Source organism: Callithrix jacchus, chromosome 22, assembly GCF_049354715.1.
Source record: "Callithrix jacchus isolate 240 chromosome 22, calJac240_pri, whole genome shotgun sequence".
In the NCBI taxonomy this organism is placed as follows: domain Eukaryota; kingdom Metazoa; phylum Chordata; class Mammalia; order Primates; family Cebidae; genus Callithrix; species Callithrix jacchus.
This window is the reverse complement of record NC_133523.1, coordinates 14,727,069-14,752,084: the sequence shown is the minus strand read 5'-3', so window position 1 is coordinate 14,752,084 and position 25,016 is coordinate 14,727,069. Positions and strand designations below refer to the sequence as shown.

General features: G+C 52.4%; 1 protein-coding gene across 1 annotated transcript; it reads right to left on the bottom strand.

The window, feature by feature from the left end:
* RAB8A (RAB8A, member RAS oncogene family) lies at nucleotides 1-24,193 on the bottom strand. Its single transcript, XM_035287003.2, has 8 exons — nucleotides 24,056-24,193; nucleotides 18,252-18,312; nucleotides 15,276-15,336; nucleotides 10,638-10,715; nucleotides 8,662-8,751; nucleotides 8,004-8,069; nucleotides 6,573-6,623; nucleotides 1-1,384 (listed from the first exon to the last, which is right to left on the bottom strand). Exons 1-8 carry the CDS (start codon nucleotides 24,177-24,179, stop codon nucleotides 1,292-1,294), a joined length of 624 nt encoding a protein of 207 aa, XP_035142894.1. The 5' UTR covers nucleotides 24,180-24,193; the 3' UTR covers nucleotides 1-1,291.
* Nucleotides 24,194-25,016: the final 823 nt, after the last annotated feature.

The following is a 25,016-nucleotide window of genomic DNA, read 5'->3' as shown; positions in this document are numbered from 1 at the left end:
TTTGTTTTCCTTAAGTGCATTTATTGATGTAAACAGAGCATGTTAAATTCCCGGGGAGAGCAGACTATTACTGATATGTTGGTTTTAATTCAAAAAAAGAAGAAACTATGATACCAATGGTTTGGATCAACAGCAGCTTAAGGAGGAAAAAAAAAAAAAAGATAAAAGGAAAGGAAAAAAAGTGACACCCCTCTGGCTTGGTGACCTGGTCCCAATCGCAGTCTCTACAGGACAGCAGAGCTGTTAAAACAGAACCCAATGATGATGGCTGAAAATCAACCCAGAATGCTGTGGGGTCAGCCTGCTGCCATGGAATGCCTCGTGTCTCGGCCATGTCCAGCCAGAGGTACGTCACACTTGTTCCCGATAACCCGGGTCTGCCATTGGAAGTTAAAGACAGAATCGCTTCATGGCACTACAGATCTGGAAAAATAAAAATCTCAGCTAGAAAGAACGTCCAATTTGGAGACAGCGGGAGGAAGCGAAGGGGTGGGGGCCATTTTCGTGCTGAGCAGAGTGTGTTCTGAGTTCAGAAGGACCACGCGACGGCTGCGGCTGTGTTTTCGGGGTCATTTGTAGCAGACACAGTGTCCCCTTGATGCTCGATGGGGACTGCGGATGGGCATGACGGGACTGGAGAGGCTGCTCCAGGCTTCTTTCCTTCTCAATGCTTTACACAGGATTTCCTTAATTTGTGCTTTCCTTTGGTTTAACAGTGAAATAAGAAGAGTGAGGGGGCAAAATGGTTTGTTGTCACTTGTCCAAAACTGAGAGAAGAGGTGGAAGTGGGTGCCAGACCTCCTGGGTGATGCTTCCTGGGCCTGGTGGTTGGTTGCCTTGTTCAGGGTATGGGACCAGTTGCTCCTGGAGCCACTGCTGGCCTTCTGGGACCTCGCTTCTGTGGTAGGGGATGTGACTGAGCCTCCTGGTGGGGCTTTGTGTCGCAGAGAGGCAACGAAGCAAAGGCCCAGAGACAGAAGCCTGACACTGGCTATGGTTGACGGTCGCACCTTAACTCCCTCTCTCTCTGGACACACAACATCTGGGTGGGCCCATTCAGCAGACATTACAGGAAAAATAGCAATTTTAACTTATTCCATCTCCGAAGTTGAAAAAGATCAGACAGTTACTAAAATAAACGATTTCTCAATTGCATTCTGGTGGCCGTGGGCCCGGTGGCCACGGCGTAGGTGGGGCATTGGAGGTGGGAGGGCCCCGGCTGAGTGAGGGGCTCACTCAGAACAGGCACAGTCAGCTGGGCTGAGCGAGGCTCAGAGTAAGGCGGTGTCCCTCACAGAAGAACACATCGGAAAAAGCTGCTCCTCTTCTGCTGGTCTGGTGTGATTTTGACTCCCTGGTTACTCCCCTGGGGGCTGTTGCCTTCCTGAAATCCAAGAGGTTTTCTGAGGTTATCACTGAGCATCAGCGCTACGTTTCACAACCATCCAACCATCCATCCATCCATCCATCCATCCATCCATCCATCCATCCACCCAATCAACCAACTAACCATCCATCTAATCAACCATCCATCCATCCATCCATCCATCCATCCATCCATCCATCCAATCAACCAACCAATCATCCAACCATCCATTCATCTATCCAATCAACCATCCATCCATCCATTCATCCAATCAACCAGCCATCCATTCATCCATCCATCCATCCATCCATCCATCCAATCATCCAATCAACCAATCATCCATCCATCCATTTATCCAATCAACCAACCATCCATTTATCCATCCAATTAACCAACCATCCATTCATCTATCCATTATCCATCCATCCATCCAACCAATCAACCCAAACATCCATTCATCCAATCAACCAACCAATCATCCATCCATCCATTCATCCAATCAACCATCCATTCATCCATCCAATTAACCAACCATCCATTCATCTATCCATCATCCATCCAACCAATCAACCCAAACATCCATTCATCCAATCAACCAACCAATCATCCATCCATCCATTCATCCAATCAACTAACCATCCATCCATCCATCCATCCAACCAACTAACCATCCATCTAATCAACCATCCATCCATCCATCCATTCATCCATCCATCCATCCATTCAACCAATCATCCATCCATCCAATCAACCAACCAATCATCCATCCATCCATTTATCCAATCAACCAACCATCCATTTATCCATCCAATTAACCAACCATCCATTCATCTATCCATTATCCATCCATCCATCCAACCAATCAACCCAAACATCCATTCATCCAATCAACCAACCAATCATCCATCCATCCATTCATCCAATCAACCATCCATTCATCCATCCAATTAACCAACCATCCATTCATCTATCCATCATCCATCCAACCAATCAACCCAAACATCCATTCATCCAATCAACCAACCAATCATCCATCCATCCATTCATCCAATCAACTAACCATCCATCCATCCATCCAACCAACTAACCATCCATCTAATCAACCATCCATCCATCCATCCATCCATCCATCCATCCATCCATCCATCCATCCATCTATCCATCCAATCAACCAACCAATCATCCAACCATCCGTTCATCTATCCCATCAACCAACCATCCATTCATCCATCCATCCATTCAACCAATCATCCATCCATCCAATCAACCAACCAATCATCCATCCATCCATTCATCCAATCAACCAACCATCCATTCATCCATCCAATTAACCAACTATCCATTCATCTATCCATCATCCATCCATCCATCCAACCAATCAACCCAAACATCCATTCATCCAATCAACCAACCAATCATCCATCCATCCATTCATCCAATCAACTAACCATCCACCCATCCATCCAATCAACCAACCAATCATCCACCCATCCATCCAACCAACCAATCATCCATCCATCCACCCGTCTGTCCATCCATCCATCCATCCATCCATCCATCTATCCATCCATTCAATCAACCAACCAATCATCCATCCATCCATCCATCCATCCATCCAATAACCAACCATGCATCCATCCAATCAAACAACCCAACCAAACCAATCATCCATTCAACCATCCATCCATCATCTGCCAGTCCATCCATCTGTCCCCTTCCAATCATCCAAACCAACCAACAAAACAACCATTCATTTATACCCTTTCATCCATCCATCCATCCAATCATCCATCCATCCAATCAACCAATCATCCATCCATCCATCCAATCAACCAACCAGTCAGCCATCCAATCAACCAACCAATCATCCATCCATCCATCCATCCAATCAACCAACCAATCATCCATCCATCCATCCAATCAACCAACCAATCATCCATCCATCCAATCAACCAATCGACCAATCAACCATCCATCCAATCAACCAATCATCCATCCATCCAAGCTATTCCCTTCCATTCATCCACCTGCTTGCAACCAACAAACCAACCAACCATCCATCTCCTTCCAACCATCCTTCTAACCACCTCATCCAACCAACCACCCACCGCTTTCCAACCATCCACCCATCTGTCTCCTTCCCCTCATCCAACTTCTTCCAACTAACCATCTCCTTCTAACTACCCCTTCTGACCAATCAATCATCCATCCATCCCCTTCCAAATAACCACCTCCTTCCAACCAACCATTCATCCATCCCATTCCAGCCACCTAACAAACCAATCATCTACCTATCCAACCGTCTCCTTCCAACAAATCAACCATTGATTTATCCCTTCGACCAACCATCCATTCAGTTCTCTTACAACTGACAATTATTTTCAAAAACAGATCTCTTTGCCATCTGCTATCTACCACCCCTTCCAACCACTCTCTCACTTATCCACCCCCATCATACCCTTCCCACTCACCCTCTCAACATCTTTCCAACCCTTCATTTTCACCCAAGCCACTCTCTTCTTTCCGTACTTTTTTCCCTCTATTCATCAGCTCCTGCTCCTCCTTCTCTCCAGTCACTGCCCATCTCTGCTGAGCACCTTCTACTGAGGCAGCGGGGGTGGGGGGAGAGCAGCAGAAAGGCTGTGTCCCTTAGGATTTGGGAAGCCCAGGTTCAAAGTCCCACTGTCACTTGCAGCTGACTGGTCTCCATGTCCCTGTGCTGTGGCTCTGCCTCACCACCTCTCCCCTCTAATCTGACTTCCACTTGCTGCTAGGGACATGAGACCTAAGCTAACTGTGTCAACACATTCCATACTGAAAATCCATGAGTGCCGCCCATTATTTTCAGAGAGGAATGCCCTCGGTCTGTACCATTCAAAGTGAATCTGGCCTGTGACAATCCCAGGAGCTCACATCCTATTCTCCCACCTCCCCTTGTTTGAAAGACTTGCACCTGCCTCCCCATTTTCTTTTCTTTTCTTTTCTTTTCTTTTTAAAGATGGGGTTTCACCATGATGGCCAGGCTGGTCTTGAACTCCTGACCTCAGGTGATCCATCCACCTCAGCCTCCCAAAGTGCTAGGATTACAGGCGTGAGCCACCACGCCCGGCCAGCCTCCCCATTTTCTTTGACGAACTCCTCTCATCTTTCAGCTCTTAGGTAAAACCTGGATTGATTCAACAGTAACTACTGAGGGCCTACGATGAGCCAGGTGTGTTTCTGGGCCCTAAGCATGCAGTGGCAGGCGATACAAAAGGGCCTACGATGGGGAGCTCACATGGACAAGGGAGACAGAAATCATTCGGGAAAGACAGAAGCATGGTTTCCCACAATGGCCAGTAATGAGAGAGACAGAAGGCAGGGAAAGTGGGAGAGGTGACAGCAGGAGGTGTGTTTTGACAGTGACATCTGAACAGAGGCTTCATGATGGGAGGAAGTGAGACCAGGGATGGTCCAGGGGTCAGCAGATTATCGTTTCCCAAAGATGTTCATGCCCTAAGCCCTGGAACCTGTGGATATGTTACCTGATATGGCAAAAGGGACTTTGTGGATGTGATTAAGGTGAGTGGGGAAAGGAGCCTGGTGGAACCAATCAGATCACAAGAATCCTTAAAAGTGGAGCAGCTGCCCCAGCTGTGGTCAGAATAAGTGGCAGGAAAAAGTGAGGAACTAAACTCGCTTGTTGGTGCTTTGCAATTCAATTAAGAAAATGAGAAATTGCAAGGATTCGGGTCAAGCATTGGCCGCTCATAACCTATGCCGGGAAAGGATCCAGCACGTTCTCCAGCAATCAGTAGGCCGGCTAGGAAGGCAGAGTGCTGCCATGATGCAAAATGAGTCAGAAGGGTTGTGAAGAGTCAAACCCTGAGCTGGGCGCCATGGCTTTTGCTTGTAATCCCAGCACTTTGGGAAGCTGAGGTAGAACTGCTTGAGCCCAGGAGTTTGAGCCCAGCCTGGGTAACAAGTGAGATCCTGCCTCTTAAAAAAGAAAAAGATTAGCCAGGCACGGTGGCACGCGCTTATAACCCCAGCTACTTGGGGGGCTGACGTGGGAGGACTGCTTGAACCCAGGAGTTCAAGGCTGCAGTGAGCTGTGAATGGTGCTGATGCATTCCAGCCTGGTGTGGCAGAGTGAGAGTCTTAAAAAAAATCTCTTTTTTAACTAAAAAAAGAAAAAAAGAAAAGAAAAAAGAATCAAACCTTGACCATTATAGTGAAGAAAAAAAATACAAGAAAATCCCAACTTGTTGTTGGTCAGTACATTGGTTTCCATGAGCTGAGCTGTTTCCCATTTTAATGGCCGAAGAGCTGCTATTAAATCAATCACATGCCTCACTGTTCAACTCACAGCATCTTAGAATCACGAAATAGATTTGCTTCACATCAGATGTCAACCACTTGAATGGCATTTTGCATTTTATGTGCATTCTTGAGTGGCCAACCTTAATCCACAAATAGAGCAGTGTGTGGTCTTCGACTGGGTAAGAAATTTAAGACAGCTGGGAAAGGGCGGCTGCTGGAACCAAGGTGAGGGAGGAAGGCTCGCGACGGTGTTTAAATGCCCCAAAGTACAGGGAAGTGTTTAGATTCTGTCAAGAAAGCACCATTGACCCTGAGCACAGTGGACTAGGAAATTGCGAGCATGGTAAACAAAAAAAAGCAAGAAACAAATAAGAGGGTGGATGGGAGGGATTCATGCAGACTTCCCTGGAGGCCTCAGAGCCCTGGGATGCAAGGGAGGTGGCAGAGCTGTGACAGCCTGTAGCATCTGGGGCTGGGTGGGCCAGGGGCAGCATATGAATCTGCCATGCTTGTCAAGATGGTGAGCCCACAGTTATCAGACACCAGCCCTGGCCCTGCCTGAGCGACCTAGGAAGCTTTTCTCCAGGACATGGCTCTCTGTCCTTGCACACCATGTCATCTTTCTGGCCCTTTTCAGAGGTGGAATGGAAAGGGCCATGCGTACCCTGCTAGCCTGGGGACTCACCGGGAACAGCCCTGTCTGCTTGGGCAGCGTCCCCAGGCTGGCACTGCCTGATGCCCCAGCCACACCTGCAAACTCTTCCCCTCTTTCCTAGCAACGTCCCATAGGGTCTGGCTGGGCCCTAAAAAGCGGGATCTAGGGTGCGTCATGTCACTGCTGCTAACAACGACGGCTGGATTCCACAGAGATCCACTCAGGGATCTGGGAAGGACACACACTCACCAATTTTTTGTCCATTTTTGCTTTGATGTCTCTGGCAAGAGTGAAAAATGCCTGCGGAATAAGCACACTTAGTACTTGCAATGACAGCACCCCGAGTCCTCAGCCACCTGTGTGGAGTGAGCGTGGTGGGACAGCTTCCCAGACGTGGGCCTCCTATGGCAGTGGGTTCAGCTGGTTTGCCCAGCCCCAGCTCCTGTCCTTCCCCAGTCCCTCCACCTCCCAACGGCCTTTCCTCTCCAATGCCAACTCTCACTTCCACAGAGCACCTTAGTGTTGACGGGGCCTCCCCTAAGCCCTGTGAGATGGGGCTATACTCGGTTGGCCAGAGACGAAACTGAGACTCAGAGAGGCCAAGTGACTTGACCAAAGGCAAGTTAACCGACTGATCCAGAAGGATTTAGATGGAGTGCCCAGTTCTTCATCTCTGACTCCTCGGTTCTGTCTGCTCAGGGGAAAAGGCAAGAGCTCTGTGGCCAAACAAGCTTCACCTGGAGTTCCTGCCTGGCCGGGCCGGGAGCAGGAACAGGTTCATGCCCCAGCACAGCCAAGGCTCCAGCTGCTGTTACGGCCTTGAGTGTGGGACATACAGAGATGGTGGGAGGCATGATCCCAACACACATACCTATGACGTGGGAGGTTCTGGAGAGGAAAGTGGCTTGGGGTGTGGAGGAAGGTCTAGCAGAGGACGAAGACAAACTTGGGGAGGGACCTCCTAGGCTGGGCCCTGACTAGCAAAGGGAACCTGACAGGTGGAAAAGGGGGCACACGGGCGGGGAATGCAGTAAAGTCTTGGAGAAGGAAGAAAGCGGGGTGGGCAATGCCTGAGTCCTGGGTGACAAACACCAGCTGTAGCCAGCGAGGGAGGGCTTTCCATGCCAGGCGAGGATTCTGGCCTTGGTCTTCCAGGCAGCACAGACACTTCGGGTGGGAGTAATGTGGAAGATCCCACCTTGGAAACATACCCAGGAGGGAGAAACATCACGGGGTCGGCCGCAAGGGCTGGGGTCACCCGTGGAGAGGGGAGGGTGCATGGACCAACTCCTATCAGGGCTCCCTGCTGTGTCTGAGCTTTTGACAGGGGCCTCTCCAGTGTGACTGGCATGGCTGAGAGTGTAAACAGAGTTGGGGCTCTCTAAGCCTCAATTTCTTCACCTGTAAAACCATGCCTATTCCCCAGGGCTGCCCAGGGGCCTATGAGACGCGTCCTAGGTGCCCTTTGTGGGCCTGCCCCTGCTGATGGCAGATTCCCACAGGCCGCCTGTGCCTGGCATGTAGCACTGGCCAGCAAGTGTCCCTCAGAGGACTGACTGGCAGCATGGAGCCAGAGGCTGGTCTGTCTGGCAGACCTCCCCAGAGGATGCCAGCTCCCTCTTAAGCATGAAGGGGCTGATCCTGCAGGCCCCGTGTCTCCCAGCAGGGCCTGGGACTCACGTTTTCCACGTTGATGTTGGCCTTCGCGCTGGTCTCCATGAACTTGATTCCATAGTCGAGGGCTAGCTGTGAGAAAGGGAGGCACACATATAAGCACACCAGCTGCTGGGCACATCTGAGCTTGCCCAAAACAGGAGTGGAAGTCGGGGCTGGTGCCAAGTGGGAGCACCAACGGGGCTGGGGCTGGGGCTGTGGCTTCCTGGGTGGCTCCCTCGATTCTCCAATGGGGAGCCCATTCCGAATGCCCCTCCACAGTGCTGTGCAGGGCATGGAGCGCCGGGGAGGGCAGCTGAGATGGGAGGGTGGCAGGGCCCTGCTGGGATCAAACCACGGCTCTGTCCCCTGCTCCTGTGGCTTTGAAGGCCTGGAGTGGGGCCATGCTGGGTTTCAACGAGACGCCCACAGAGTGCACCTGAGAAGCCCCAGCTGGGCATGTGCTTCCCACTCTGCTGTCCCCTGGCATGTGCCACAATGGGGTGACCAACTCGTCCCAGGCAAGCCAGGATAGCATGTACTTATAAAAGGAACCACCAAAACCCAACTTTTCTACCCGAGAGCACTCAGGGGAGCCCCTGGGGCAGCAGAGGGATGGGGAAGGCCTCTGCATGGGAATCCTGAGACCCCCCAGGCCCTCTGCCCCTTGTGCCACCATGCCCACCTTTTCTCCCCGTTCCTTGGAAACTTGTCTCTTGTCATTCACATCACACTTGTTCCCGAGTATCATCTTTTCGACATCTGCAGAGGCGTGCTGAGAGAGAGGGGGAGAGACAGGGAGGGGATCAGACTGGATGACACTGGCCAGGTACCTTTGACAGCACAGAGCCTGTCCCCAGAAATCAGAGTGGTGGGGTCAGGACTGCTAGGCACAGCCTAGTCTAAGGGAGAAGCTGAAGCTCAGAGAGGCCGAGCAGCCAGTCCCATGTCACACAGCCAATGCCAGGGCCAGGGCCAGGGTTCGAGCTGCTACTCTGACCAAATGCACATTTTCTGAAATGCTTTCTGGCAGCTTCTACGGATATGTCAATCAGGCTGCTGCAGGGGTCTGGCCTCTGCAGGGGTGAGTGAGGCTGAGACATTTACCCCCCACCCTTGCCTCCCTCCCTCCCTCCCTCCCCTCCTGGCTCCTCTGCAGGAGGCTTTAGCTGTTGTCCTGGGACCTTCTGCTCTACTCTTTTTTTTTTTTTTTTTTTTTTTAAAGGAAGGAGTCTCGTTCTGTCTCCCAGGCTGGAGTGTAGTGGCATGATCTCAGCTCACTGCAACCTCTGCCTCTGGGTTCAAGTGATCCTCAGTCAATAGCTGAGATGACAGCGGTGAGCCACCATGCCTGACTAATGTTTTATATTTTTAGTAGAGGCTGGGTTTCACCATTTTGGCCAGGCTGGTCTCAAACTTCTGACCTCAGGTGATCCACCAGCCTTGGCATCCCAAAGTGCTGGGATTATAGGCGTGAGCCACCATGCCTGGCCTTGACATTTCAACTCTTTCTGTGGGCTCCAGAAACGGGCCATGCCTGAGGTGATCGCAACTCGAGGCTGTCACCAGCCCCAGGCACTTCACCATACCATGTGGTGCTGCCCAAACTCTGCCTTCACACCCACAGGCAGCTCCTTCATCAGACCTTCCTGGGTCCTCATGGAGTCAACCGTGCTTCCTGAAGAATGGGGACACTGGAAACTGCTGTCTTCTTTCACCAGCTGAGGCCTGGTCTCTGGAACCTACTGTGCCACTCCCTGCCTCACTGCCCATGAATAAGAAGGTGCTCCTGCCTGCTGGCCAGAAACAGACCGTTCGCAAAGACCAGGCTCTGCTCCTCTCCATGGATGAAGACGGCTTCCCCAGCCAGGGTGCAGCCTTGCACTGGCTAATTCGGCAGCTCAGCCCTCTCAGGATCATTGAGGAGCTGAGCCCAGTGCAATGACTCATAAATGATGGGGTGGCCTCTCAGCCTGGCCTGAGGGGGTCCATGAGTCCTGGGTGGACAGTGATGTGCCATTTTGCGCTGGCATTATAGATGGGAAAAGTTATCTGGCTGTGCCTCAGACCTGAAGCTCCACCTGGTTAGCTGTCAAAAGCTGCAGGTGCCGCTGGCCAGGAAGGCTTTGGGGGTGAGGTCAGTTTTTTGGGGAGCAGGAAGATAAAGATGGCTTTGGGAGGGGGAGGAGGGATTGGCTTCCTCCTCTCCCTTCTATGGGTCAAGGTCTGAACACAGGTAGTTTGTAGCAGGTCACACCCAGCTCTGATACAGCTCAAAGTACAACTGACTGGCCAGCTACCACACCCTCCGACTACAAGGGTCACACCTGCGCTAGAACCTTCCTTCTCTAGAAAGCAGCCAATGCGCATGGTGACCACAAGCTTGGATGTTCCTTCTCTTATGACTGTGACGCTGGCCAGATCCAACAGCCCAGCTGGAGGGGTGGGCTCCGAAGGGCTCTGGGGCGGGGCCAGGCCAGGGTGTGGTCCCTGGGGCCGGCTGCCTGTGTCTCAGTCCCTGCTCCCACTGAGTCCCTGATTTGGAGGCTATTGGCAAGTGACCTGTGTGTGTCTCTGCACCCTGGCCTTCTCATAGGTAAACCAGAGAGCGCTGGGACAAGGACTGAAGCAGGGACAGTGGGAAGAGCCGGCAGGCCTCACCTCCTCAATGTTTCGAATCCAGTTCCGGATGTTGTCAAAGGACTTCTCGTTGGTGATGTCATAAACCAGCATGATGCCCTGGGCGGGGAGAGGAGACACGGGTGTTTCATCAGCTGCAGACTCTGGAGGCAAGGCCCCAGCAGCACAGGAGAATGGTGCAGAGCCCAGCACCCGCCGCACAGCCAGGCCTGTTGCTGCCACTCTTCCCGCCTCTGTGGCACCCCAGAGGCCAGCCATCTCCTCTCCATCCCTGCGGCCCTTCCTTCTGCTGGGCTCTGGCACCAGTCTTGTCCCGCCCCCTGGGCTGCTGAGGTGACCCTTCTGCCTCACAGGCCCCCGCCACGCCCTCGATGACAAGCCCCACTGGCTCCCCTTGTGGCCCACAGGGTGGTGCAGCCTGACGCTGGGAGCTGTTCCACAGGCCCACTGCCAGCAGGGCTCCCCTCACGCTGACCCTCTCCTGCAGTCAGCCTCCTCTTCACCCCTTGCTCAACCCACGGTCTGCCAGAGCCACCTTCCAGGCATGACTAAACCCAGGGAGTCCTGACCTGACATCCACGCAACTTCCAGTGACCCCATCACAGAGGGGACCAGCTATGTGAAGAAGGGTTGGGTGCGCTGAGGCCTATCCGGTTCCCTAACCAACATATGAAGACGGCCCATTGGTCCTGAAAGAGCTTCGGGGCAGCCCTGCCTCAGCCTGGGTCCACAGCCTCACCACTGCTGTGGACAAGGGCAAACATGCCTATGTGATGCAAGGGGAAACTGAGGCACAGAGACATGACCTTTAAGATTCAAGCCTGGGGCCAGGTGCAGCAGCTCATCGGCCAGGTGTGGTGGCTCATGCCTGTAATCCCAGCACTTTGAAAGGCCAAGGTGGGTGGATCACTTGAGGTCAGGAGTTCAAGACCAGCCTGGCCAACATGGTGAAACCCTGTCTCTACTAAAAATACAAAAAGTTAGCCAGGCGTGGTGGCACATGCCTGTAATCCCAGCTACTCGGCAGGCTGAGGTGGAGAACAGCTTGAATCTAAGGTGGCAGAGGTTGCAGTGAGCTGAGATAGTGCCACTGCACTCTAACCTGGGCAACAAAGCAAGACTCCTTCTCAAAAAAAAAAAAAAGATTCAAGCCCCGGGGGTGGGGAGCGCTGGCGGCTAACTCCAAAAGCATTAATGACACCTACCCTCTCAGCAATGTCTCAGGGCCTTTTTCAGCCCCAGAATCCACATTCCACATGTGGGGGCCACCCTCTGATGGTCTGTGGTTCTATTTTTTGAGATGGAGTCTCACTCTGTTGCCCAGGCTGGAGAGTGCAGCGGCACGATCTCCGCTTACTGCAATCTTCACTTCCTGGGTTCAAGTGATTCTCCTGCCTCAGCCTCCCAAATAGCTGAGATTACAGGCATGCGCCACCACGCCCAGCTAATTTTTGAATTTTTTAAGTAGAGACAGGGCTTCGCCACATTGGCTAGGATGGTCTTGATCTCTTGACCTTGTAATCCGCCAGCCTCTGCATCCTAAAGTGCTGGGATTGCAAGTGTAAGCCACTGCACTCAGCCTGTGTGGCTCTTGATGTCCTTGTGGAGTGCCTACAGAAGGCCAGCCTGCAGTGCCATCAGAAGTCCCCTTTGTGTCCGGGGACCCTGGGCTCCAAGGCATGTGGCTTGCTCACGCCCAGGCCTGGCTTCCTTCGTTCCTTCCTCCCTGCTACCTGCTCCCCGGGCCCAGCCCTGCATCTGTGGCACCTCAGAGGGCACTGATGATCTCTGCTGCTGGCCAAGTTGTCTGAGGCTGTCCAGGTTTGCAGAATAAGGACACGCGCAGTGGTAATGGTGAGACAGGTATGAGTGCAAGGGCGTGGGACAAAACCACACAGATGGGGCAAGGGTCACTGCAACTCCAAATGCTCCCAGGAATTCGGGGACATGAATAATGGCCTCACAATCAGCCACAACCATGGCGAAGAACCTCAAGGCTGCAGTGGCCCATAATGTTTGCCATGCGTCAGCCACAGTGGGCAGACCTTGTGAATCAAGTGTGGTCAGGGTCGGGGACATGGGGCCCTTTATCCAGAGACTGGACCCTGTGAAGGCCCAGGAGTCCTGCCATCACCACTAAGTTGGTGATATGTGCCCAAGGCTCAAATTCCTGGATTTGTTTCAAGGAGCTGAACCTGGGCATTAGCAGGGCAGTGGGTAGAGCTCTCTCAGAATCACACAGAAGCACCTGGAAAACACTGAGCCAGCCAGCCTATTCCAGGTTTTCCTGGAAACGCCCCTCAGGGCTCCAAGTGACTATTTTTCAGGCCCTCCTCTGGGCAAACCTCACAATAGGTCTCCAGGCATCCAGTGCTTCCTGTACCTCGGACTTTGAGGCCCAAGGGTCTAGAAGCATGCTGACAGAGATGACGACCCAGCTGTAATGGCGGCACTGTCCCATGTGACTGCTACTGGCTACATAAGGCTCTAGGGCACCAGAAACATGGCTGCTTTGACCCAAGAAGCTGGATTTTCAATGTTTTTAGAAATCATTGGCCAGGTGTGGTGGCTCACGCCTGTAATCCCAGCACTTTGGGAGGCTGAGGCAGACAGATCACCTGAAGTCAGGAGTTTGAGACCAGCCTGACTAACATGGAGAAACCCCGTCTCTACTAAAAATACAAAATTAGCCGGGCGTGGTGGTGCATGCCTGTAATCCCAGCTACTCGGGAGGGTGAGGCAGGAGAATGACTTGAACCTGGGAGGCAGAGGTTGCGGTGAGCCAATATTGCACCAACTGCACTCCAGCCTGGGCGACAAGAGTGAGACTCTGTCTCAAAAAAAAAAAAAAAAAAAAAAAAAAAAAAAAATTAATTGATTAATTAAGAGATGGAGTCTTGCTCTGTTGCCTAGACTGGAATACAGTGGTATAACCTGGTTCACTGCAACCTCTGCCTCCCAGGTTTAAGCAATTCTCCTGCCTCACCCTCCAGAGTAGTTGGGATTACAGGCACCCGCCACCACATGTGGCTAATTTTTGTATTTTTAGTAGAGATGGAATTTCATCATGTGGCCAGGCTGCTCTCCAGCGCCTTACCTCAAGAGATCTACCCACCTCCCAAAGTGCTGGGATTGCAGGCATCAGCGACTGTGCCTGGCTAGACTTTCAAAGTTAATTGTGTAAATTCAAATAGCCACACGCAGCCAGCAGCATCTGTTCAGGTTATCTTGGGTCTAGGAGGATGGAGAGCGACAATCATCTCAGTGCTGGTTGAGGATGTGAGTGCTGGAGACAAATAGCCCAGTGAAGCCCAGCCATTTACCTGCTGAGTGAAGCTCAGCAGGGCAAAACACCAGGCCAAACCTCAGGCTCTTCGTTATAATACAGGAATGACAAGGGGTGGGTACACAGACAAAACGCAATGAGATAAACTGAGCTAAGACCTGGGCCCTTTACCTGGTGCAGGGGAGGGCTTGGTGATCAGAACAGGGAGGAAGGTGGCTATTTTGGCCCAGAGAAGATTGGGACAGACCCCAAGTCACACAGCTTTCTCCAGAGGCTGAAGTTCCCCAAGACCCCAGTGCCCTCAGGCCCTCTGCCCCCCTTCACCAGAGCACAAGAGGGGAGAGGAAAGAAATACATTAATTTTACTGAGGTGCACTAAGGCTGCAACCCACACGAGTGAGTGTCCATGAGGTTTCGGACGCCCGCCACGTGGGATGCTCTAAATACATAATGCCTCCATTCACCTCCACAGCCCACAAGTCTTTCCTGAGCAACTACTGCAGACCCAGCAGGTCCCCTGGTGCCAGGCAGATGGCAGGGACCGGGACATGGCACTGCCCTCATAGAGGAAATAGGCAGTTGCCCAAGCAATTAAATGATGGGGTGTGCCAAGCAAAGAGCAGGGAACAGAGGGAACTGGGAATGGAGACAGACAGCCATTTATCCTCAGCACAGCCTGGGACACAGCGCTGTGCTGTTCCACTTTCCAAGTCAGGAGATGGAGCTCAGAGGGCAAGCCAGGGTCTCAGGCCAGGTCCAGGGGCTCCACCTCCTGCTCTCTCCGCCCCTCAGTGCCTGCTGTTTATACACAGGGCCTGAGACAGGACCTCGCCCTGTCCCCTGCCGCCTTCTGCATCTAGTTCAGGCCTGGCCCAGAGAAGGTGCTCGAGCAATGTTTGAGGGATGATGAGTGAGTCTTCCTGTCACGTCATCCTGCCTCAGGCCCGGGCGATGGATATAACAGCCGACAGCCCAGGGCAGGTAAGCTCCTGGAAAAGCTTCACACTTCTGATGGCAAATTCCATCGAGACTGATGTGGGTCATGTGACCGCTCCTAAAAGTCAGGGCATGCTGACTCCAGTTGCACTGAGCTCACCTGGAAGAACCGGCTTCCTGTGTCTTCCTTCATTCCCAAAGAATTATGTTTCTACTTTATTTAAACCCTGCATGGTCTCTGCAGCCAGAAGGGAGGTATGTACACGGGGGCGGGCCTGGGGTCGCAGCCTCTTCCTAAGACTAACTTAGGACCAAGGAGCCCCGAGGAGTTGGGGCACAAGCTCCACAGAACATCTAGGCTTCAGTAATCAACGCACAGTTACGCTCCCGTGTTGACTTGAAAAGGAGATACAAATAAACAAACCGAAAATCCCTACCATCGCGCCCCTGTAGTAGGCTGTTGTGATCGTCCGAAACCGCTCCTGACCGGCTGTGTCCCTAAACAGGAAGAGAAGGGACATGAGCAACATCAAAGGCAAATAACTGTCCCCAATAGGAGACAAGGAGCATCTACCCGGGATGCCTGGCTTTCTCACCGGTCATCTGCTGCGAGTTCTTCTGCTGAGGCAGCACCTTGTAATCAATCTACCTATTATAACAGGGAAGGACATTGTGGCTTGGAAGGGTTCAGGTCATTTGATGAGGCAGAGCCATGACAGGATTCCTGACCCACGCGCCCTCTCCCTCTTCTGCACCTTTGCTTCTAGGGAATTCTCCTTGGAGTTTCTAGTTCATAGACGAGCCAGTCATGTGGCTGGGAAACGTAGCTCTTGGTTGTTGGGTGCAGCTGGGACTCAGGCTCATGCCTGTAATCCCAGCACTTTGGGAGGCTGAGGCGGGCAGATCACCTGAGGTCAGGAGTTTGGGATCTGCCTGGCCAACATGATGAAACCATCTCTACTAAAAATACAAAAATTAGCCAGGCGTGGTGGCGCGTGCCTACAATCCCAGCTACCTGGGAGGCTGAGGCAGGAGAATTGCTGGAACCTGAAAGGTGGAGGCTACAGTGAGCTGAGACTGCATTACTGCACTCTAGCCTAGGTGACAGCAAAACTCCATCTCAAAAAAAAAAGGTAACCTAGCTGGCTGGGCGAGTGGCTTATGCCTGTAATCCCAGCACTTTAAGAGGCAGAGGCAAGTGGATCATTTGAGGCCAGGAGTTCGAGACCAGCCTGACCAACACAGTGAAACCTCATCTCTAATAAAAATACAAAAATTAGGCGGGCATGGTGGCACGTGTCTGTAGTCCTAACTACTTGGGAGGCTGAGACACAAGAATTGCTTGAACATGGGAGGTGGTGGTTGCAGTGAGCTGAGATCATGCCGCTGCACTCCAGTGTGGTTGACAGAGTGAGATACTGTCACAGGAAAGAAAAAAAAGCCAGGCATGATGGCTTACACCTGCAATCTCAGCACTTTGGGAGGCTGAGGCTGGCGGATCACTTGAGATCAGGAGTTCCAGATCAGCCTGACCAATATGGTGAAACCCTGTCTACTAAAAATACAAAAACCAGCCTGGCGTGGTGGCAGGGGCCTATAATCCCAGCTACTGAGGAGGCTGCGGTAGGAGAATTGCTTGATCCAAGGAAGCGGAGGTTGTAGTGAGCTGAGATCATGCCATTGTACTCCAGCCTGGGTAACAGAGTGAGACTTTGTCTCGGAAAAAAAAAAAAATTAAAAGTGACCTAACTGATTAGTGGCAGAGCCAGGTCAGTACTCATGTCTTTTGTCTCCAAGCCCAGGGTTCCTCCCACAGTCCTGCAGGGACCTGGAGGGCTCTGTATGTCTGGACCACACAGAAACACCTTGCTTGGAGCTGACTTTCTGGAACCAGCAGCAGGAGACATGAGTGGTTAAGAACAGCCATTTTTTCCTCAACTGCCGTCCTAGTTGTCTTAGAAGAGATTTGAGTCACTGACCTCACCACAGGTGCTAAGAGCAGAAGCAGGAGGGCAGGAGGAAAGTGAAATTTCTGCTTGCTGGTGCAGCGTCACTTTGGACTTGGGAACAAAGGGTGACGTGGCACCAACGTGCTGGAAGTGGAGAAACTTCCATGGCTCAGAACTTACAAGGCAGCCAGAGCTTGACTGACTACCAACGTCTGCAGGATGGACTGCGCGTTAAACCCGCTCCAGACTCCCCAAGCCAGATTAAGAGGTGAACATCACCTGGAGCCGAGGGGACCTGTGGGGCTCCCTGAAACTGGCAAGTGGGGGCGACGGCTCACACTTTGAGACTTGAAGGAGGACAGCTTCGTGGTCCATCTCCCGGCACACATCTCCCACCCAAAGGCACTTGCCTGGTTTGGGTGACAGGGAAATTGCACTGCTGTTTTTTTTTTTTTTTTGAGATGGAGTCTCACTCTTGTTGCCCAGGCTAGAACGCAGTGGTGCGATCTCAGCTCACTGCAACCTCTGCCTCTTCAGTTCAAGCAATTCTCCTGCCCCAGCCACCCAAGTAGCTAGGATTACAGATGCCTGCCACCAGGCCCAGCTAATTTTTTGTACTTTTAGTAGAGACAGGGTTTCACCATGTTGGTCAGGCTGGTCTTGAACTCCTGACCTCAAGTAATCTGCCCGCCTTGGCCTCCCAAAGTGCTGGGATTATAGATGTCAGCCACCGCACCCAGCCTGCACCAGGCTCTTAAATTTGACTTCTCTTTATTTTGCTCAGGGCCAGTGACTCTATGCAAGTGGCATATGTGTAGGGCAGGACCCCACTATACCCGACCACCTGAACTCAGTCTCTGGAAACTACAGTCAGGCCAGAGAGGGCAACTTGGAGCCTCACCACTTCCCTAATTGTATGTGCACAGGAAGTCACCCACAGGTCTCAGGAAAAGAAACAGGTCTTGCCAGGGGGCCCAGCCTTGGCTTAATTTCGGTTTGGGGGTTTTGGGTCTATATGCTGGGAAGGGAGGCCTGGGCTGCCCCAGGAGAGAAAAGAGGAAGTGAATTTGGACCTTTATGCTTCTGAGTGGGTGGAGAGGCTCAAAAGGAAACTCTCGGCTGGGGCATCTCACGGTTCTTGCAGCCGTCACCAGCACCTGGCACTGAAAGGGCTCTCTCCCCGTTCCACGTAAGCAGCCCACTGTGAAGCCCAAACCCAGACAGTGCCCACAGTGGAGCACTGAGCTAACTGGGGCTGGGCAGATCTGTGCCCATGCTATAGACCCTGGCACCTCTGGGCTGGGTATAAAACTCCAGGAGTTTCTGAAAAAAGTCCCATGTGCCAGGACTGGGCACCAAGAAATGGAGGCCAAGGTCACAGGGAGGGTGGAGGGAGAATACCAAGGGCTTCTGGTTCAACGTCCTGGCCAGGTGAAGAGAATGACAGAGAACAAAGACTCTTACCATATCTGCAGCTTAATTCTCTTGCCATCGAGCTCTATGGTCCTAATTTTAAAGTCAATTCCTGAAAGAAAAGGAAAAAAAGGCATATCACTGTCAGCCCATTTCCTAAGCTGTCTGAGCTGGGCACTGCCAACCTGTGCAGGTGACAGCTGTCGTGGCTTACAGAGACCCTGCCTGGCACTGGGCATGCAGGATGTTGGAATCTCCAGATCTGGAAACTCCTGGAGATACATTCCCTCTCCAAGGGCTGATGGAAGCAGGCAGTGCAGAGCAAACCCAATGGGCATGGGTGGCAAAGCCCTGCTCTTGTCTCTTGCTGCCAGCTGAGCCCACCTCCCCGCCCCAGGCAGCTGTGCAGAGTGGGTCTCAGCAGAGCCACTCTGAGTCCCTCGCTCCCCGCCACCCTGCAGTCAGGCCCCAAGCACACAGGGCCTTGAGCCCCACAATGTGCAGGTGCACATGGTCACGTCAGTTTTTGCAGATGTTGTTGTTTTTCTGTGGGTGGTCTGTGTTCTGCTGGCCTGTCAGCTGGGCAAACTTCTCCTTTAAGGCCCTCTTGAAGATCACCTCCTAATAGGTGTTTCTGACCCCATCCTTCTTGTCTCCTACCTCCCACTTCCATCCCTCTTCCCCACAGTGACCTCGCAGCCACCTTGACGTTCCCCAGGCTCCCATTGTTCCCTCAGTCCCCTCCTCAGCCTTCAAAAATACAACACTAACCACCACGTCACACAGCTAACCTCTGCTCCAAACTGTCCCTTTTTTTTTTTTTTTTTTGAGATGGAGTCTCACTTGTTGCCCAGGCTGGAGTGCAGTGGCACCATCTCGGCTCACTGCAGCCTCCGTCTCCCAAGTTTAAGCAATTCTCCTGCCTCAGCCTCCTGAGTAGCTGGGACTACAGATGCCCGCCACAATACCTGGCTAATTTTTGAATTTTTACCAGAGATGGAGTTTCACTGTGTCAGCCAGGCTGACCTCAAATGATCCACCTGCCTCAGCCTCCCAAAGTGCTGGGATTACAGGTGTCAGCCACTGCGCCCGGCCCTCTGCTCCAAACTTTCTATTGTGTGTCCACCAAAGAATGAATGGATAAACAAAATGTGGTCCAACCATACAATGGAATATGACTCAGTCATAGAAAGGAACAGAGCACTCACCCATGATACACAACGTGGATGAAACTTGATGACATGAGACTGAGAAAAGCCAGACACTAAAGGTCACTTAGTGTAAGATTCCATTAACAGACACGTCCAGAACAGGCTCATCCATAGAAGCAGAAAGTTGATTAGCGGTTGCCAGGGGCTGGGGGAGGCAGGGCATGCGGACATTGGAAGGGTTGGTGTCTTTTTGGCATAATGAAAAATGTTCCCAAATTGCTTGTGGTTGTAGAACTCTGTGATTGCACCCAAAGCCACTGAATTGTACACTGCAAATGGGCGAACTGTACGAGAGTATGAGAATTCTTTTTTTTTTTTTTTTTTTTGAGAAGTTTCGCTCTTGTTGTCCAGGCTGGAGTACAATGGTGCAATCTTGGGTCACTGCAATCTCTGCCTCCTGGGTTCAAGTGATTCTCCTATCTCAGCCTCCTAAGTAGCTGGGATTACAGGCATGTGCCACCATGCCCAGCTAATTTTGTATTTTTTTTTTTTTTTTAGTAGAGACAGGGTTTCTCCATGTTGATTAGGCTGGTCTTGAACTCCTGACCTCAGGTGATTCCCCCCACCTCGGCCGCTCAAAGTGCTGGGATAACAGGTGTGAGCCACTGTGGCTGGCAGGAGTATGAGAATTCTATCTCAGTAAAGCTATTTTTTTTTTTTTGAGATGGAGTTTCACTCTTGTTACCCAGGCTGGAGTGCAATGGCACAATCTCGGCTCACTGCAACCTCTGCATCCTGGGTTCAAGCAATTCTCCTGCCTCAGCCTCCTGAGTAGCTGGGATTACAGGCATGCGCCACCATGCCCAGCTAATTTTTTGTATTTATTTAGTAGAGATGGAGTTTCACCATGTTAACCAGGATAGTCTCGATCTCTTAACCTCGTGATCCACCCACCTCGGCTTCCCAAAGTGCTGGGATTACAGGCTTGAGCCACTGCACCCGGCCATGTAAAGCTATTTTTTTTTTTCCACAAAAAAGCATCTTCCAGTGGCTTCCCGGTCCCTCTTCCCTCGAATAAAGTGGAAACAGCTGCCCCGGTGTGCCGAGGTCCCGCCTAACCTAGTCACCTCTTGGGACTCTGGCTCATGACCTTCTCTTTCCAGCCACACCATCCACACAGCTATTTCCTAAACATTCCAAGCACGCTCCTGACTCGGGGCTTCTACGCTTGCTCTTCCCTGTCCTGGAAAGTTCTTTCCTTCTGTAGCTCCCTGGCTATCCCTTTGTTCAGGTCCCTATTCAAGATCCCTCCCGAAGGGAGCCTTCCTGACCATCCTCATCCACTTGCTCTTACCTATTTATTAACTTATCCGACCTATATTTGTGTCACCAGCTGCATGGACCTGGGTGTAATGCTTGCAGATCCTAATGACCCGGGTGGACGAGGAACAGCCAGACTCAGCCTTTGCCACTAGGAGTTTCTTCAAATCCCTGCCGGGGAAGACTTGAGGCCCAGGCCTGGCTGGACCTCTCTGAACCCAGGGTGGGGATGCTAATTCCATCCAGCCAGCCTCAGCACTGGAATTTCGCCCTCTCAAACATAAGCTCCCTGGAGGCAGGGACTTGATGGTCTCATCCACTGCTTTTCCCTCCCAGTGACTCAATATGCATTTGCTAGAAGCTGGTAGCACAGTCCTGCGTGCACCTTGACTCACTCGGTCCTCTCTGCAGCCCTCGTGCCAAAGCGGCTGCCTGGCCCACAGAGGCCTTGGCAAAATATGGCCGGATCAAAGAAATAAAGCGCAACAGGGTCTATGCGGTGCTGAGCGGTTCACAAAGCACTTTCTCACACGCCAACCCTGTCACTGGAGGAATGAATGGGCCCCTGAGGAGTCAGTGGCACTCAGCCAGGCTGGTGAGAACCCATTCCAGGGAGCCACAGGGCCAAGTTCACACCACAAAATGATCGATGGGGCTTCTGAGAATAGATTTTGGCGATATGTTACTTTTGGCAAAATGTTAAGGACTGAGTGGCAGAAAATGAACAGCCACTCAATCCTTGGTCTATAAAGAAAACCCAGAGGTGCCCTCAGCCAACACGGAATCGCTTTTTTTTTTTTTTTTTGAGACAGTCTCGCTCTGTTGCCCAGGCTGGAGTGCAGTGGCACAATCTCGGCTCACTGCAACTTCTGCCCCCTGGGTTCAAGCGATTCTCCTGCCTCAGCCTCACGAGTAGCTGGGACTATAGGCAAGTGCCACCACGTCTGGCTAATTTATGGAATTGTCTTTAAGCATTGAGAGATTCTGCTTCAGGATTAGACAGCCCAGTGTGCCTAGGCTTCCTAAAGCATACCCCACCTCCTGCCATGCGTGCACAGGGACACACAAAATCAAGGAGCACTGTTAGGTTGGCTAAGCTCCACAGTAGCGCTCTGCCCTACACTCCTGCTGGGTTTTATTAACACGCCAAATTTAATTAGGAAGTGCAAACTTTATGAGACCTAAGAATTATGAGGCCTGAACTTCAAGGTCACGGTGAATTAGACTTTCCTAGAAGACAGAAGGCTACAAATGGAAGGAGCGGAACGCTGGGGTGGGAGGGAGGGATCTTGGGGTCACCTTGCTAGGTTAACTTTCACCAAGTCATATCCTCATCTGCAAATGGAAGATGGCCTCTTTAAAGCTTTAAAGTAACTCTAAAGAGGGGGTTTGAGGGGAAGGTGCTGAGGCTAGGAAACTGGGAACTGGGTAAATGCAAGCCACAGTCTGCCCACAGTTGTATTCTTTTTTTTTGAGACAGGGTCTCGCTCTGTTGCCCAGGCTGGAGTGCAGTGGCGCCATCAGAGCTCACCGCACCTTGACCTCCTGCGCTCAATCCACCCTCCCACCTAAGCCTCCTAAGTGGCTGGGTCTACATGGGTGAGCCACTATGCCTAGCTAATTTCATTTGATTTTTTGCAGAGATGGGGTTTTGCCCTGTCGTCCAGGCTGAATTAAAGCCACTTTTTGATTGGCTGGGGCACAAGGGTTACCCTAAAGCTTGGCCTTGGAGTGGGGGAGGGGGAAGAATTCAGAAACATCTGTCTTCAGAGGGTGGAAGCTGTCACCACAGGAGCCATTCATTTGTTTTCTCTAGATGGCCTCTGGTTGTGATGACAACCCCTTATTGTCTAATTCTAGTCCTCAACCACCAGGGCACTAGCCCAGGCAGACAGCGTCACTCCTGCTCTGAAGACAGCAGGGGTCAGAGAGGGGTAGTGCACGTTCAAGGGCCAGCAGCAACTAGGAACCAGACATGATGATTTCCAGTTAATTCTCTCTACTTTACATCTGGCATATAACTGTTTCATAAAGTGCAGCTCCTCGAGGGGGGCAAGAATGGAATTGGCACATTATCATGAGATTTAGGGAGATAACACGATTCTGTTGAAGTCACACATAAAGCAAAGGCCATTCTCTATGTTTTCTTGACTTTGAATAAACTCCTTGACTTAGTGACCGTTCCCTCACTATCCCCATCCCTAGCAGGGCTGCAGAGCTCACAGGCCACTCTGATCGGTGTTACTCCCAGGTCTAACCTTTTCATCGTGGGCCAGGACTGCTTCTGTGGCGCTGAGAGAGGTCAACTCTACTTCTGTGGACATCACAACTGAGACATCACAACAAGCCAATTTTGTTCAACCACGATGTGGGCTGGCCCTACGGGAAAAGCTGTTCTAAATTGACAACCGGTGTCCTGGGCCCTTTGATAGGGAAGTCAAGGCTGTCTGTGGCAGTGGCTGATTTAGTTTCTCATTGAGGGTTTTATCTTGCATCTTCTTGGGGATGACAGGTCCCAGGGCAGGCAGCACTGTCACTTGCCATTGCTGTCATCCTGGAGCAGGATAAAAGGCAGGCAGGGAAAAGGTCCTGACTCCTCTTATCATTTCTTCTAGAGGAAAATACACTTATGGGGGAAAACATGGCAAGGAGAGGGACTCAACCTCTGGATGCTCCAGAGAAGAGGAGGAATGGTGTGAGTTAGAGTCCCGGCTCCAAGGTGCATTAACTGAGTTTGTCATCAGCCAGGGGTGTGTGGTGCTAACTCTCTAGAAGAGCTAAGCCTCGAGTTTTGGGGTGAGACACAGCCAGGATTAAATTCCATTAAATCCCATTCTCACCACCTGCAGACTGTGTGGCCTTGGATAAGTCCCACGCCCTCCCTGAGCCTCAAATTACTCATCTGTGAGACGGGCTCATAACAGCACTTAAAACACCGAAACTAGAGTGTGGAAATGCACGTGAAGGACTTGGCACATAGCAATTGCTCATTAAGGCGACATGTCACCGTCTTTTTCCCACAGCCAATTCCTCATGACTCAGTTTCCACCTCTGTAAGACAGGAACCGCAAAAGAACCGCTTCGAGGGCTGCTGCTAGGACAGACCGAAAGGACGGGTGCGAAGACGCCTGCCCAGGACATAACACTCCCTAACGAGCGGGCTGAGGATGGGAGCCTCAGTCACCCCATCTGCAAAATGGGCACCTGGTCTCCCCCGCCACGGCCCATGAACCCCGAAACGGCGGTGCAGGCGGCTGCTCTTCTCCCTTCGACCCTCTCAGAGCCCTCGGCCCGCCCAGCAGGGTAGATTTCTCAGCCCCAGCCCCTCAGGGGCGCGCCCAGCCCGGGCCTCCGGCGCCCCTAGCCACTCCCGGATCCCGCTACCTATGGTGGAGATAAACGTGGAGTTGAAGGCGTCCTCGGAGAAGCGGAACAGGACACAGGTCTTCCCCACCCCCGAGTCCCCGATCAGCAGCAGCTTGAACAGGTAATCGTAGGTCTTCGCCATATTACACTCTCTCCCCGACAGGAAGTGCAGCTAGCGCCTATCCACTGGCCACCAGCCCCGTCCATCAGCGCCGAGCCCGCCCCTTATTGGCTCCAGGCCCGCAGCGTGTCACCGCGGCCGACACTCGCCCCTGAGTCCCGCCCGCCGCGGGGAGACCTGGGGAGGGGGCGAGCGTAGCGCGGAGCCGGAAGCAGCCCGAGCGTACCTCCCATTGGCCAGCACTGATATGAGGACGGGCTCTGATTGACCAGCAGTAAAGAGTCGAGGGGCTTCAAAGGGGGACGAGACGGGGGCGTGGCATTATGTGGCCCCTGCCTCCACCACAGACTCGGCGGCCCGGCCCCGCCCCAAAATGGGAGAGGGAAAGCAGCGAGCAGCGCCAACGGCTCGCGCGCCGACAGTCTGTGGGCGGGGCTTGGGGTGCGTGCGCACGCGCACCCGGAGGTCCGTTAGGCGCCAGCAGAGGGCGCACGCGCATAGTTGGGGAGGGTATCTCTGGGTCTCGCCCTCACAATTCGCGCAGCCTCAGTAGGCGCCGAAGCGAGCGCGGGAAAGGACTGAAGAGCTTTTTTATACGTCTGTGGTCTGCCGGGGCAGCGTGAGCCGAGGGAGGAAGGAGAGAGGAAGCGCTGTATAATCGAAAAGTGACCCCCGAGGCGAGATCCGAGGTCTCGGCTGTGGCTTGGCAACCTGCTTAGAGATACCCAAGCTCTCCGCCACCTGAGCGGCGTCACCGCCACGAGCTGTGCCCCAAGGCGCGCGCCGTCCCCCTCAGGGCCCGCCCTCGGCCGCCTTAGGGGTTGTCCGGGCCAGCCTTGCGGGTTAGGGCAGTGAGGA

Coding starts and splice junctions, on each gene's coding strand:
- RAB8A (XM_035287003.2), bottom strand. CDS start 24,179: ATGGCGAAGACCTACGATTACCTGTTCAAGCTGCTGCTGATCGGGGAC. Junction 10,716..15,275: donor CCTACTACAGGGGCGCGATG/GTAGGGATTTTC, acceptor CTCCCCGCCCAG/GGCATCATGCTGGTTTATGA. Junction 8,752..10,637: donor GGATTCGAAACATTGAGGAG/GTGAGGCCTGCC, acceptor CCTCTCTCTCAG/CACGCCTCTGCAGATGTCGA.